We start from the raw sequence: 16,208 nt of genomic DNA, 5'->3' as shown, positions 1-16,208 counted from the left end.
TTGAATTTGATGTAGAAAAACCCCTTACTCTGGTAGTGGGATATCAACCAAGTCCTCACTGTAAGGAATGTGATCAGCCTCGACCACCTCATAAGAATTGCTAAGCCCTTGTTCCATGTTGTTTTGGGCCATTGGTTGGTCAAGCGTTATGGGCTCAGTAAATGTTACAACAGTGTCTTTTCGAAAGGTAAGATACAAGATTGCTAAGACGTAAACGAGTATTAGGGGAAACACTATGATCCCAACAAACACATTTGCAATCTTGGGTAATTTGTTGTGAATTAGCCAACCCACAAAGGCTGTAATCAGGAAGTACATGTTAAAGCCAGTCAATGCCACGCCTAGGGTCCACGCGATAACCATAATCTGCAAGCATAATTGTCTGATGCTTAGTTAATAAAAGAAAATATTAGTTTTTTCAATTAAATTTAATCACATGATTGCATCAATCAATAAACTATATAATTGAATTTAATTTTTGCCAAAAGAAAAGAATACTGTTTATGCTATATTAAGTAATGTAGTCATACGATCGAATTTAATTGATTAATTTAAGATATAATATCTAATGCTGTAGACTTATACGTATGAATTGCATTTTTAGGCTTTATAAAACCAGTCTATCGCCCTAGTCAATTGAATTCAAGGCTAACTGTACCAGCTGACCTCATTTAAAAGAACAGAAGTACAAAAACAACTTACATAGATTGAATTCTTGTGTGGTCCCATCTTGGGGTTACTGTAACTGAATTTAAGGAGAGGGATTAGAGCAAATGGAACCTCAAATGCAAGTACCATCTGCAAAACCCATTAAATTTTTATCCTATGTTTGAATCTAGGTATCAACATTAAAAGACATAGTTCACAAGTTACAGACCGTTGAGATGATGATAAGTTTGGCTGCACCTTTAGATCCTCCAATAATGGAAACAATAAGACTAGGTGCAATGGCAATGCACCTTGTCATCAGGTTTCTAATCCATGGTCTCATCTTAAGGTCCAAGAAACCCTAAAAACCATCGTTATATTAATTAAAATTCAATCCCAATTAATCAGGGTAGTATCACATTATATATGTATAATTGTGCATATATATATATATATATATATATACTTATATTTTCAAGACCTGCATGATGAATTGCCCTGAATAAGTGCTTGTGATGCTAGAGCTTTGCCCTGAGGCTAGTAATGCAATGCCATATATGGTTGAGCTTGACCGACCCAACACATTCTACACACATAAAACAATTTAAAAAAGCTTTTGTTAGACTTTGTGCTTATACATTTACTTGGATTCATTTTGATAAACTATTATTTACCCAAAAGCTTCAATTGAAAAAAATGATAAATTTTATCATCTATTTATTATTTTAATATAAAATAACTTCATCTATAAATTTGAACCTTTAGAAGGAAAGGGGCCGAGTCAAGGTTAAGATTATTGCATTGATTTGCAATATCATCTGACATATTGTTGGCTGAACAAATGGTACCCGATACAGAGATGATTGCAATATTGATTAAAAATGCGACAACCAGTGCGATTCCACTCTCTATCAAGTAAAATTGACATGCATCCTGCAGTATTACAAAATAAGGCAGACACAAGCATTTGACAAATTAGCAAAAAGCAACTGTTTTAGAATAAAGACATTATTTGACTCTTCTGCAATTAAATAAATTATAGTTTTATAAACTATGTTTATATGGTTTATGAGTACTATTTATTTATTTATTTTTTTAAATTTTCTCCAACCACAATAAATACGGTATCCAAATTTATGTAATTATTAAAGCACAATCTTATAATTTTTTTTTTGTCTTTTTCTTAAGAGTGATAATTGGGGTAAAACCAAGATTTCAATCCAAGGGGGACAAAATTAAAAGAAAAAATAATCTAAAAAATTAATCAATATTAACAACAAAATAAATAAACAATATTAAACTAATGTAATTATCATACAAAATTTAGTATAAATGTAAAAGTACAAGTACAAGTATATATTATATATCATTAAAATAAAGAAACAAAAATAATCAATTAATAGTTTCTAACAATCAAACTAGGAGATTAGTCTAAATATATAAAATTTAAAATCTAATTTGATTCCTTAAAATAAATTTAGAAAATAAATAAATCTAAAAGTGTTCATATATAGTATAGCAATATACGTGCAAAATAAAACATACATCAATTTGTTGTTATAGCAAACAAACAGAATTTGAAACTTTGAAAAAGCTAAGAGATGGAAGAGAAAAAGGATAATGGTGGCTTAAGGTTTTACTAACCTACAAAGATATTATGTAATTTTAAAAAATATGATTTTGTGTAAAATATGGGACTTTCTAATTAAAATGCTTTGAGTCCCCCCCACCAAAACAGAAAAAAGATAAGTAAAAGTTGTTGTGAATGAGAGAATAATGAAAGGTGGGATCCAACAAAAAAAAATTTCACAACAATTTCACAACATTCTCAAATTAGACTATCATTTCATAAATGGCTATTAAAAAAAATTAAATTACATATTATAGTGGGTACATATTATAATCGGCCCATGTGTGAAATTATAAATTAATTTGAAAATATAATGAAACTGTTTTGAATTTTTGTTTATAATATATGTATATATATATAAAACTTTTTTTTTCCAACATTTGTCACCATGAAAGCAAAATGAGATACGTTTTTTTTTAACTTTTTTTTTCATGTGAGGGAGCGTATTATTCTTTTTTTTTTTTACTAGAGTAATGTTATATTTACAACATTTTCACAACAAATTTTTGGTGAAAAACTGTTATTGGTTGTAATTTAGACTCATCATTGACATTATTTTTTAATTCACCAATATTAGTTTGTCACATAAAATTTATTGTGAAAAGATTTCGACACTGCATTTCTTTTTTTTACCATGTGTCAGTTTCTTTTTCTATTTTTTTGAGTTAATATGGTGTAGTTTTTGGTTTTACATGAGGTGTTGTTTTGGTTTTTTTCGTAGTTAGGCAAAACTTCCTCGTAATAATACAAGCACAACTATACAAACTGCTATGTCAACTTTTAAACACTCTTATAAAAATCTTCTCTTCTCTTTCTCTGTGTGTTAAAAATACTTAGTATTCTAAAAAAAAAAAAAAAACTTTTAAACACTCAATGAAAAAAAATTTAATAAACTTATTTATTTTATTGTTAATGTGGCATCGATCACATTTATTATCACATAAGTTTGTAAACTTTTTGGCAGTGAAAGTGCAAGTAGCTTTAACATTTTCATTAAGTCTTAATGGCTGGGAATATGCATGAAAGCACTAGTTTCTTACATTGATGGCATTGACAGAACGTGGTACTCTTCTGGATAGGACAAGAGCCGAGTGGAGAAAGAGATTGTGCCTATTGATGAGAAAGAAATGGAATGAATAATATTAACACACAAACAATTAGAAAGAAGAAAAGAAATAGTTATGAAATAATGAGCAAGGATATTTAATGAAGCAGTAAATCATGTACGGCATGATAACGGAACCCAAAAGGGCTATGGCATTTCCAATGGCTCCTTGGCCACTGAGCTTGGGTACAAACAATCCCTTTATCACAGCAGCAGCTGGAGGCTTTACGTAATTCATTTCCCCAAAGAAACATGCAGCCATTGCCAATATTAGCACTGATATCAGCATCTCCAGCTTTCTAACCTGCCCACTCACAAATTTTTTTTAATATTAAAACTAATACTTTACGTAATTCATTTCCCCAAAGAAACATGCAGCCATTGCCAATATTAGCACTGATATCAGCATCTCCAGCTTCCTAACCTGCCCACTCACAAAATTTTTTTAACATTAAAACTAATACTTTACGTAATTCATTTGCCCAAAGAAACATGCAGCCATTGCCAATATTAGCACTGATATCAGCATCCCAGCTTCCTAACCTGCCCACTCACAAAATTTTTTCAACATTAAAACTAATAGTCATGCTACAATTTTACAATATGGAGCTTACAAACTACTATGTCGCTGATTTCAAAAAAAAAAAAAAAAAAAAAAAATCAAATATTCATTTAATAGGGGTTGAATTTGACGAATCAGATTCATTATTACATTAGTCTGTAAATTTTATGTAATTAAATTTGTAATACCTTTAACATTTTCTTAAAATCAATGTAGATATTGGAAAATGAAAAGGGAAACGAAATTCAACTTTTTGAACTCTAAGAAATTAACTCAAGTTGAGACCATGCATTTTTTTGAAATAAAAATCCACTATCGAACTTTTACACTGTGTTTGGTTGGGGTGAAAATAGGGATGATGGAAAATAGAGGGAGGAAAATAGGGTGGAAAATGATGTTTTCCACTGTTTGGTTGGGGAAGGAAAATGGGGAGGAAGGAAAACCTGGGAGAAAGTTTTCTCTCCCGAGCCCACATTTTTGATCCTCCATAATTGGGAGGAAAAGGCTGGAGAGAAAACTAAACGCACAACACTTTTACACAAATGCCCTCTCTTTCCCAACGATCACAGCAAGTCAGCAAAGAAGAAGAAGACAATTTTCCAACCACCAACTCAGCACAACCCAATTATCACCACCACAACCCAAACCCACCGAAAAACCCATTCCAAATTCAAACCAAAATCAATAGAAACTAAGAGAGCGTTTGGATTCGGCTGATAAGTCTGCGTTTGCGTTTTGTTTTTTTTTTTTTTTTTTTTTTTTTTTTTTTTTTTTTTTTTTTCACGCGTTTTTAGCTTTTTGAGTGCTGCGGTTACTGTTCATGTACTGTTCAATGAACAGTAACCGCAAATTTTGACTTTTTCAATTTGTTTCAGCCAATCACAGCACATCGTGTACTGTTCACGGACCCACAAATTTCACTTTTCAGCAACTTTTTCATTAAAAATGGATCCCACGATACTATTCACACATTTAAAAATTATTTTGCTACAGTGTTTTTCAGTTTTTAGTTTCAGTTTTCAGTTTTCAGCTGTATCCAAACGGACCCTAAATCCAATGGAAAACCCATAAGAAAAATCCAACAAAAACTTGGATTGACATGCTGCCGGATCTACCTTGCTGCTACTGCCACTGCATCTGCCTTGCTACCATCGCCAGATCAACCCAAATGGACTTAGATTGACATGGGTATGTGTTGAAGTGAAGATTTTTGGTTTGTTTATGGAGTTTTCTAATGAAGAAATGGGCGAAAGAAGAAAACTTGACTGGTGAAGAAAGATGAGAGAAAGAAGAAAAAGAAAGAAAATTCACCGAGAGAGAGAGAGAGAGAGAGAGAGAGAGAGAGAGAGAGAGAGAGAGAGAGAGAGAGAGAGAGAGAGAGAATATATATATAAAATGATCATTTAAAGAAAATAGTGTGTATAATAGATAAATTGATGTGAGTATTTTGGATAAGTGAATGTGTAAAATAGAAAATGTAGGTTTTAGATGTGCAAATTTACATTATAATAATAAAAATAATAATAAAAATTTATATATATGATGTGGTAAATTTTATATTATTTAATAGAGTACAAATAAATCTATTTTTTACCTATTATGTAACAAGGGTATAATAGTCAATTTATATAAATTATATTTTCCATCATTCTCTTTTTCTCTCCAACCAAATAAAAAAGTTTTTCACCCTCTCACTTTTCCACCCCCAACAAAACACACAAGAGGGAAAACAAAATATTTTCCAACCTCTCACTTTTCCATCCTCCCACAAATTTTCATCCTTTCACTTTTCTACTCCTTCAGACAAACAGAACCTTAGTTATCACTTTATATTTCACATATTACAGTATACCACTTGTTTTGACTTTTTATTTTTTGGAATTTGGTTAGAACGTAGAAACTATACAAATAATACACACACCTATAAGTGCTGAAGTGCATGAAAAGGTACCATCTGGACCAATGGATCCAGTGGTTACTTGTTTGACTTTGACAACAAGAATCGGTGGAGCAGCAAATTAAAAAGACACAGGGCATTATCCACACAATAAAATAAAAAAAAATAAAAAAAATACACTACTTACCTAGTACTTTTTTTTTTTTGAGAGATAACCAGTACCTAATTAAACGATGATGCAATCCACACAACGAGAAGGAAAAAATTTTTTTTAAAAAAAAAGAATAAAGTCAAACATAATTGTCTTTGCAAATAAACAGTAAAATACATACATATATTATTAATTATTAATTCATAACTTGGTGAATGAGGGTGTTTGAATTTCGTTGGAGTCAATTAACGTTAAGTCTTTTGACTTGTATTTGATAGCCATAGAGTGTTTAAACCTTAAAATTATTAAACTCTTTCACTAGGATTACAATATACAATAAATATAAAGTATGATTGTGAAGTGTGAATGCATGGATTCTAAAGCTAGCGGCTGAGTCAATAGATCGACTATATATGTTATATGAATCCGATTATTTTTATTTTTATTTTTTTGGACAGAAGTGATAGAATTATATTAATATATGAAAAGTACAAAAGGAAGAGACACACAGAGGAGTTTACAACAAACTTGACCTCACCTCCCACTAACTCAAGAAAACTCCTTACACAACAACCAGAAAAGTAATATATAAAAAACACCCCTACATGCAAAACGTACGTAAGTGTCTTGGCTAGCCGTTGGCACCCCTCTACTAACTCAGACGCTTGCATGTATATATCAGACAGCCAACACAGTGGCTAGCCACCTATGGGGGACAAGGCATAAAAAATACAAAAAATATAAAGCCTATAAACTTAGGACAGGCATGCCAGAGGCGCTTGTCAAGCAGGGAGTGTAGCCATCAGTCGTTGATACTCGTCAAGGAGAGACGACGCTCTTCGGAAAATCAACGTGGGAGGAGTTTGAACCTGCTCAAAGTGGAATTTGTTTCGAGCAGTCCATAGGGACCAGGCAGTCATGGCCCAAACCTCCATTTCCTTCTTCGGGAGTCTGTCCAACATCTGGCGAGCTAGGAGGTAGAAACACGGAGCTTCGGAGCTACTCTTATGGATTTTGCCGCGGACTAGGGCCCAAGTATTACGGGCAAAGGGGCATTCCCAGAGAATGTGGCCAGTAGTCTCATCATGTTGTCCAGAGAGAGTACACATCGGAGTAGGTTGGCTTGAGTAGGGAGGATGTCAGAGCATGCACGCTATATGAAGTTGTGAACTTTCGGGGGAGTATTTAAAGCCCACGCTCTGTTCCACAATCGCTTATCGTGGCTAGCTAGAGAGTGTTCCCCCGCCCCGGGTCGATGAAGTCGGAGAGCAACCTGGTATGCCGTTTTGACTGAGAAGGTCCTGCTCTTGGTCTCCATCCACATAAGCTTGTCCCGAGACCTGGATTGGCCGAGTTGAATGCGTAAAATATCCTCTCTAGTGGAGGTGTGGAAGAGAGTCTGGATGAGAGAATGATCCCACTGCCTAGTTACAGGATTGAAGAGGGCACTGACTTTCAGTGTGCGATCCGCACCAGGTTTAAAACTAGGTGGTTTAGGTAACCATTTGTGGCTGTCTATACCAACAGTTTCACCATCCCCTATTTTTCATGCTCCACCCTCCGTAATAATATCTCTAGCCTGAAGAAGACTACGCCAAACAAAAGATGGATTGCTACCCACGTTAGCGTCCATAAACGAGAGTGGGGAAATATCGCGCCTTATAAACATGGTAAAATAGAGAATGTGTTCCATGGATCAATCACCAAGCTTGTTTAGCTAACATAGCTAAGTTGAACGCATGGATATCTCAGAACCCCAACCCTCGTTTATTTTTTGGTGAGCACAGTTTATCCCAACTAATCCAATGGATTTTTTTTTCTCATTCCTCGCCTGTCCCCACTAATATTTTGCCAAGACTGAGTTTATTCCATCGCACACTGTCCTGGGGATCTTAAATAGACTCATGGAGTAGGTCGGAATGGCTTGGGCCACTATTTTAATCAACATCTCCCTTCCTGCTTTCAAGATGTGCTTCTCCTTCCAACCCAACACCCTATTGGCTATACGCTCTTGAATCTCCTTAAACGTACCGACTTTAGACTTTCCACCCACCATTGGTAGTCCTAGGTATCTTTCACAATCATGCATGACTTGAGTGCCCAATAAGGACCGAATTTCCTCCTTCAGCTTAGGGCTGGTATTTCGGCTAAAAAACAGGGCAGTTTTTTGTCGATTGATAGCTTGGCTAGAAGCCGCTTCATATTGCACCAAAATGGATAGAAGGTTCTGACATTTCCTAGTTCGAGCTTCACAGAAAAGCAGGGTGTCATCAACAAAACAAAAATGGGATATACGGACCCCTCCACAACATGAAAGAAGACCTTGTAGCTGTTGAGTTTCTGTGGCTTTCTGCAGCATAGATGAAAGGCCCTCAGCACAAAAGGAAAAGATATGGGGAAAGAGAGTCACCTTGACGGATACCACGGGGATGGAGTGATGAAACCTGTAGGTTCTCCATTGATGAGGATGGAGTAAGAGGCTGTGCATACGGTCTCCATTGCCAAGTCAACCCATTTCTTCGATAAGCCCAATCTAAGCAAGATCTTTTTAAGGAACTCCCATTCCACTCTGTCATAAGCTTTACTAATATTGAGCTTCACTGCCATACGGCCAACCTCTTTTTAAGGAACTCCCATTCCACTATGTTATAAGATTTACTAATATCGAGCTTCATTGCCATATGGCCAACCTTGTCACGCTGTCTATTTCGCATACGATGCAACATCTCAAATGCCATAATGGTGTTATCTATGATGAGCCTACCAGGGACAAAAGCACTCTGGGAGTCAGAGATGACATTCGGGAGGACCATTTTGAGACAGTTGGCAAGCACTTTAGAGGCAATTCTGGAGACTACGTTGCTTAAGCTAATGGGGCGAAAGTCCATGGTGCGATGAGGATTGTTCTTTTTTGGAATCAACACGATATGAATAAAGTTCATCTTTCTAAGACATCTCCCTAAGTGTAGGATTGATAAAACAGCAGCGGTAACATCAAGCCCAACAATATGCTAGTATTTTTTTAAAAAAAGGGCGACATACCATCCAGCCCCGGCATCTTAGAAGGGTGCATCTGAAACAGTGCTTGGCGGACTTCATCTTCGGTGTATGGCTGTGTTAAGGTTTCATTCATCCCCTCGGTAACAACCCGGTTGACTGAGTTGAGGATGTTGTCCATGTGTATTGGGTTGGAAGTAGTAAAAAGCTCTCGATAGTAATCCTCCGCAATAGCCTCAATTCTATTACCTTCAGTCTGCCATGCATCGTAGTCATCAAGCAGACCCTCAATATGATTTGTGTGGGGTCTGTGGCTTGCTCTTTGGTGAAAGTACTTTGTGTTCTTGTCACTGGAGGGGAGCCATATAGAGCGTGATCTCTGTTTCCAGAAAACTTCCTCATGGTGTAACAACTCGTTAATGTCCTTTTTCACTACAATGATTTTGTCCAGGTTGGCAGCATAGCCACCCTTAGTGCGCTTTGCCAACTCATGTTGTTTTTGGTCCAATCTTGTACAAGTATTCCTAAACGTTGCCCGACTCTAGTTGATAAGATCAAAATGGTAGTGTTTTATTTTTTCAAAGAGGCAGAACATCGGACTCCTCATATGATAGCCCTGTGTCCAAGATGTTTGAATTCGCTCCTCACACTTGGCATGGGCCACCCACTTTTCCTTGAATCTCTGAGTCTTCTTCTGTCGAGCTGGTTGTGGGCCCAGAGTCCCAAGACTTAGCGGAATGGGGTCATGATCAGAGTAGGATACATCGAGATGAGACACCTTTGCCCTAGGAAAAATGCTAGACCATTCATTGTTTGCAAACACCCAATCCAGACGCTCCTCTACAAAGTCATTCCCCCCGTCAGCCATTTCTCCACGTGAAAATCTTGCCTTGGTATCCTAGGTCAACCAAGCCACAATGGGGCAGTGTACTTTGGAAGGCCTGCATCATGCTTAAGGGTTTTGAAAGCCCCCCGTTCTTTTCAGTAGAGGACAAGATTTCATTGAAATCCCTAACGCACACCCAAGGCAGAGAAGCCTGGTTGTTCAGATGCCGCATGAGATACCATGTTTCACATTTTATCTGATCCTTCGGGTGGCCATACACTCCCGTCAATTGCCACTGAACCTGCATTGAAGTAGTAATGACAACATCAATATGGTTAGGAGAGATAGTATATGTAGTCAGTGGAACCTCATTCTTCCACAAGAGTGCAATCCCACCACTTCGTCTCATGCTTGGGATTGCAGTCATGGAGTCAAACTGCAGCTCCTGCTAGATAGGTTTCATTTCACTTACACTTAACTTTGTTTCCTTGAGAAACAAAATCTTGGGTCATTTTTTCCTCACCAGGTCGGCAAGGACTTGAACTGCACGGCGATTCTCAAGCCCCAGGAAATTCCAGCTTATGGCAATCATTGTGCTCGGCGGGGCTGGATCACAACCTCCACCGTTACTGCAGTTGGAGAACCAAAGTCCTCAGTAGTTTTAGATTGCTTTTGTCTGTCATCCGCACCTATGGCACTCTCCTCAGAACGAGCATGGAGGCTTCTCTTCGCTCCTACACCTGTTATGGCCATCTCCTCCTCCATCACGGTCCCAGGTTGGTGTCGTACAATTTTTTTCCGAGTTGGTTGCTTTTGACGTGCCGCAACGAGGCCATCCATACCATGCATGTCTGTTGATGCTTCGGTAATGGGTAGTGGGTCAATGTGGTGTTCAGACATGTGACATGTAGTGGGAGGTTTCATACATAACTATGGAATGGTAGGGATAGGCTCTGGGATCATGGACATAGACTTGGTAGGAACCTTGTCAGTTTTGGTTAAAATATTCTCCATAAAATCTTGCTTTTTTGTCAAGTTCACCTTTCCAAGTGGGTACACAGGTTCCAAAGTCAGCGATGGGACCCGTGATGTATTAGCTACGGCTGAGCCCCGAGATTGTGTTGATTGCCTAGTTGGCACTGGTTCACTTGCTAAGTCATCTCGTCGGTGTAGTGGATTGGTCATCTTGGCATCAGCGGGGTCCCCATGACGTCTTGCACCGGCCTTCATCCACTCACCATATGGGTTGGGTTGTTGTTCTGGGCTGGGGTCATGCATGGTGCAGTTTTTCTCCTCATGGCCCAAGTGTCCACATGTATAACAAAGGCCCACCAATCTTTCATGAGATATAAGGGTAAACCCCAGACTTGGACCCATGGTGGGACATGCGTGAAAACCATGTTGTGCGCCGCTATACCGATTTTCCATCTCCGCATCACCAGAAGGTGATTATCGAAACTCCAAGGGCTGCTGTCCTGCACCCACTGGAGTTGGCTTTCAAGCTTAAAACGGAATAAGTATAGTCCCTCACCAACATCAACAATCCGGAGATCGTTACCGAGTTTCCATGCGGAGCGTAGCAGGTTCTTCGCCGCCCTATGGTTGACGTCTCTCGTCGTAAGAAAGCGACCAACAAGGCTGAGAGAACAGTCGTCCAGTGTCTGTGTTCTGCGGCTGGGATTCAGAGCAATCGTCTTGCCCTCTATCTCAGTGAGTGAGATACTTTGAAGTCTCTCGATGACCTCGGAATCCATGGGGGAAAAGCGTTACAGGGGTATACAAAGAGGTAGTGGGGGTAGTGTGAAGGGGAGTGTGGGGTAGTGGGTAGAAGGTGAGTAACGTACCCTTGTCCGTTAGCTTCTGTCTTGAAGACTTGCCAGGGAGAGATACGGCTGAAGAAAACTGTGACACACCCCAGGGGCCTGTGTATTTTAGTGTTTTTTTAGCCAAAAAGTTGGACCCACCACCGATTAACTTCGGTCAAGGCTGTCCGGGTCCACCCCTGTAGCGGTTTATGAGCGAGGTTGAAGACGAGCTGAGTGGGGAGCGGGATGGGTTTGTTGGGGTTGGATAGAAATAAGGGTGGTGAGGTCCACTGCCAACGACCAGCGCCTCAGTGGAAAGAAAAGAACTCGCCCTTGGCGAGAGGAAAAGCTCCTACGAGAGCGAGGAGAATAATTTTTTTATTTGTTGAATCCGATTACTTACTAGTTACAAACTATGTGATAAAATGTATCTAACTATCTATCACACAACTCACGTAGTTTTTTTTTTTTTGGCTGGCGTAAGTAGATAGTTGAGCATAAATATATTATACAAATTTCTTAAAAATTTAAATGGCCAAAAAACGTAACTGGTAGATAGTTGGTCATAAGAATATTATACTCAATTAAAAAAATAATAATAATGACGGCAAGACATAAACGCACGTTGATAATTGATAATTGGAACAAAAATATTACACAAAGTAATGTGAACATATAGTAGAGTATAAAAATTAAACACCGTAGTATGGATTATTCGTGATGATTCAGTGATAATTGGTGGATTCTCTAGAAACAACTGCCAGTTTCTTAGATGAGTTGTGTGCATTGCGTGATGGACTTCTCATGTGCCAAAACCTCCATTTAATAGCTGTAGAGATAGACTTTGATGTAAAGCTATTGTTGATTTGATAGCTAATTCTAATTACTCTAATATCTTCCTTTATTGTGGATGACTGCATAATTTTGGTTTTCCAGCTTCCCCAAGTTTGTATTAGCCATTGCTTTCATGCAGCTAATAAATAGGTGTGCTGATGAGTTAGCTAGGTATATGGGTGCCAATCAACTTGTTAGGTGTTTTTGATTCATACTTAAATTAAATGGTTAGTTCTTTTTCAATGTTATCATGAACCTTTTGTTGTTCTCTAGTTAATTTCTTTTAATGCATTTCCTTTTCAACCAAAAAATAAAAAATAAACACCCAAATTTCTTTAATAATTAATTGAGCGGAAAAGATTCTTAAATTATGCCACCAGAAACTTTAAATAATTAATGAATAAATTACCCCATATCTCTGCAAGCCAAGAAGTAAGAGAGTGCTTAAACCGGTGATGAGAACTCCAGTCCAAACTGGGATGTGGAATAATATATTTAGTGCAAAGGCTGTCCCAACCACTGTCATGAATAGGAAAATTAAAAAAGTTTATTGATAACATGATCTATATTGTCTTGTTGCTTGTTTATTTGATGTGTAATTTTTCCCTTAATTTGAATGTTAACAAGGAGACATGGATGAAAATTCAAGAATGATAAGGCTAGTAAACGCATGAGTGTTAAGATATCTTCTTCCTTTTTTTTTTTTTTTTTTCCAAAGTAAATTTTATTCTTTTACCTTCGGGTATATCAGCGGATATGACAGCAAATTCGGCAAGCAACCATAGGAAATACTTCACATATTTTGGGTACTCTAACTTACATAATTCTGAAAGGTGTTTGCCTGTAGAGATATGCAAACAAATACTTAGCTTGATTAGTTACTAGTAGAAAAAAAATTGCGGCAGAAATGATATTAACTTTTATCAATTGGCTATATTTTGGTCTAGAATTGGTTTGCTGTGCATCTTACCAGTGCTTACACCAAGATTTGCAGCTAGCGATTGAATTATGAGTGTAAAGGTAAACCCAATAAGGTAAACCCATAGTTGCTGAAAATAGAAAATAGCACTACCATGATTAACATTTCTTTTGTAAGGGTCTGTTTGGATACAGCTTATTTTGCAGAAAACTGAAAATTGAAAACAAAAAACATTGTAGCAAAATAATTTTTAAATGTGTGAATAGTGTCATGGGATCCATTTTTAATGAAAAAGTTGTTAAAAAGTGAAGTTTGTGGGTTCCATGAATAGTGCATGGGACCCATAGGTGTGCACTAAAGAAAAGTAAAAAATCACAACTTAAAAAAAAAAAAATAAAGGTGAAAACACAAACATAGGAAGCGCAAAACACGCTTCCCAAATGCATCCTAAACTAATTTCAAATTATTTTGGCCCTTTATACTTTAGTACATATTTTGTGCTTAAAGTTTTGTGTTGTTTTCATTTTAGTAATTTATGTTTCAAAATTTTCATTTTGAATGAAAATTTTGAAACTTAGAGGGCAATATGAAAATTGAATTAAAATGAAGAGTCGAATGAAAATTTAAAACAAAAATGACCAAATTGAAAACAGTCTCAAACTTTAAAGGCCAAAAATATACTTTAATAAAGTATGAACCTAAATAAGTTACTGTACTTTAAATTTGTGCCATGAGTCATTCTTCTTTGATAAAAAATGAAATACTTTTCTTTTAAATGTTTCATCCTAACAAAATTTTGTATTTATGTCAAAATATTAATTCATTGTCATATATTAATGGAGGGGTGGGGGGGGGGGGGAATGTACTTAAAAGTAATGCTAGAGATACAAACTATTTTACAAATTATTAATATGGTGAGTAGTTATTGACAAATGAAAAAGTAATGTTAATAGTGAGCACTAGGCCTAGACGATGAAATGAAGGTCAGTAAGAGGTTGGCCATAACATCAATTTTTAAAAATGTTGTAAAATAGTTTGTGTCTATAGTATTATTCATATACTTAAATTCATTTATAAATCATTCATCTAAAAAATGAATTTATATAAGAAATAGTTCATTTGAAATATGACATTATTGCAAAAGTTTAGTTGCTTTAACAACAATTGAAACTAAAAGTAACAAATGGAAAAAAGAAAATTTCATGTTTGAATGCACCAAAAAATACATTATTATTTGAAATTATATTAATCTTAACAATCTATATCTCCTCTCTTTTTAACAAGAAGTAATAAAATTAAAACTTCAAAAACAAGTAAAAATAATTTCTTAGAAAGTATTTGAAAGTAATTAAACCTATAAAAAGTTCCATTTTTTTTCCTATTTGATTTACCTCAAATGTGTAATTTGCTCCAGTTTGCAGATCAGTTTCCACTGCGACATGGTAAAAATGATATTACTTCGTAAAATACACACATTCACACAAACGCATAGTGAGAGAGAGAGAGAGAGAGACTCACAGCTGCCTGGGTCAATGTAAGCCATGGAGATAAGAAATCCAGGGCCTACAAATGATAGGAACTTTTTCCACCTAGGTTTCTGGAACATCATATATATTATACGCAAATCTTGATTCTAACAAGATAATTTATCCAAACATATAGAACTAAGCAATTTAAAGATAGAAAATATGCAGCTAATTAAGAAAGAAATAAAAGAGGGTCAAATGAGAGAGACCTGAGAGTCCTCATGATCATGTTTGTCAGAACTATTAGGGCTTTCCTCCAGATTAATGGCTGCTACACGGTGGCTATCTCCACCCCATGTTAATGATGGTACTACATCAGTTACTTGTTGCTGTTGCTGTTGGATTCTCATTTTTTTTTCTGTCTGTTTCTCTCTTTCGACTTTGATTTAACTACTACAAGTGAGAGTCTCCAATGGAGCTCCTTTAATTATAGTGCATGTGCATGCAAGCATCATCTTTGGCAATTCTGGACGGCGTAGCAGTCACTCTCTAAACTAACTCCAACTTGTCACCATCCTCATCGCCAAAGATGAACATGCGCATGCATGTCACTTTCTTCATTTTTTTATTTTTTTGGGTAGAGAAATAATTATAAATTTGTCACATCCTTCTGTGTAGGACTATTCTACTATCTAAGAATAAACAAAACAAAAAGATATTTATCTAAGAATGATTTTTTCACTCCTTGCCTAGATTTTTATTTTTACTTTTATAAAGTGCACGTTTGAGCTCATGAAAGTCTATAGAGTACAGACACAGAAAAGTTGACTAAAAATTTGAATCTTATTGATGTGAAAGATTGTTAGTAGTATGTAAAAAATAAAAAAATGATATGAATGGTGGATTGAAATGAGAATTAATTAAATACTACTACAAGCTTGTCATATAGTAACAAAAACTGATTGGTGTCTTGGTTCAATGATAAAGAGCTATCATCAGGAATAAACGTCATAGGTTGAAACTTTCTAAAAAAAAATAGTAACATCCCATATTATAACACGTTGTCAATTTTTTTAAATATGTATCTTTGAGTTATTCTCGTTTTTGAAATAGTTAAGAATATTATGAAATATATATAAATGCAGGTTAACCGATTTTCCGTAAACCCGCCCCAAGCACATTTTCTATTATAAGGTACCATCCCGCTTACTATTACCGTCATCTGCAAATATAATGACTTAAACAATATATATATGTGAAAGCTCTATATAAACTATCAATACTAGCTAGGAATCGTTGGCTCTATAGACAGAAACGAAGATATAGAATAATTTTGCTAATAGCTATGCATTGCACGCGAGTTAACTA

General features: G+C 36.1%; 1 protein-coding gene across 1 annotated transcript; it reads right to left on the bottom strand.

Moving 5' to 3' along the window:
• Window positions 1–24: 24 nt before the first annotated feature.
• Window positions 25–15,250, bottom strand: LOC115962281 (metal transporter Nramp5-like). The gene is made up of 13 exons (XM_031081188.1): window positions 15,110–15,250; window positions 14,893–14,971; window positions 14,766–14,806; window positions 13,426–13,504; window positions 13,192–13,296; window positions 12,865–12,974; window positions 3,506–3,687; window positions 3,319–3,388; window positions 1,408–1,581; window positions 1,130–1,234; window positions 878–1,009; window positions 703–798; window positions 25–366 (listed from the first exon to the last, which is right to left on the bottom strand). Exons 1-13 carry the CDS (start codon window positions 15,248–15,250, stop codon window positions 25–27), a joined length of 1,656 nt encoding a protein of 551 aa, XP_030937048.1.
• Window positions 15,251–16,208: the final 958 nt, after the last annotated feature.

Source organism: Quercus lobata, chromosome 9 (assembly GCF_001633185.2).
Source record: "Quercus lobata isolate SW786 chromosome 9, ValleyOak3.0 Primary Assembly, whole genome shotgun sequence".
NCBI classification, from domain to species: Eukaryota; Viridiplantae; Streptophyta; class Magnoliopsida; order Fagales; family Fagaceae; genus Quercus; species Quercus lobata.
Note: the sequence above shows the minus strand (reverse complement) of the source record. Positions and strands in the feature narration are given on the sequence as shown.

Bases quoted from the DNA above. Each gene is read 5' to 3' on its own strand.
- LOC115962281 (XM_031081188.1), bottom strand. From the start codon at position 15,250: ATGAGAATCCAACAGCAACAGCAACAAGTAACTGATGTAGTACCATCA. The intron at 14,807-14,892 runs GTGAGTCTCTCT...ACCATGTCGCAG, and splicing joins TTACATTGACCCAGGCAGCT to TGGAAACTGATCTGCAAACT. The intron at 799-877 runs GTCTGTAACTTG...TGGGTTTTGCAG, and splicing joins AACTTATCATCATCTCAACG to ATGGTACTTGCATTTGAGGT.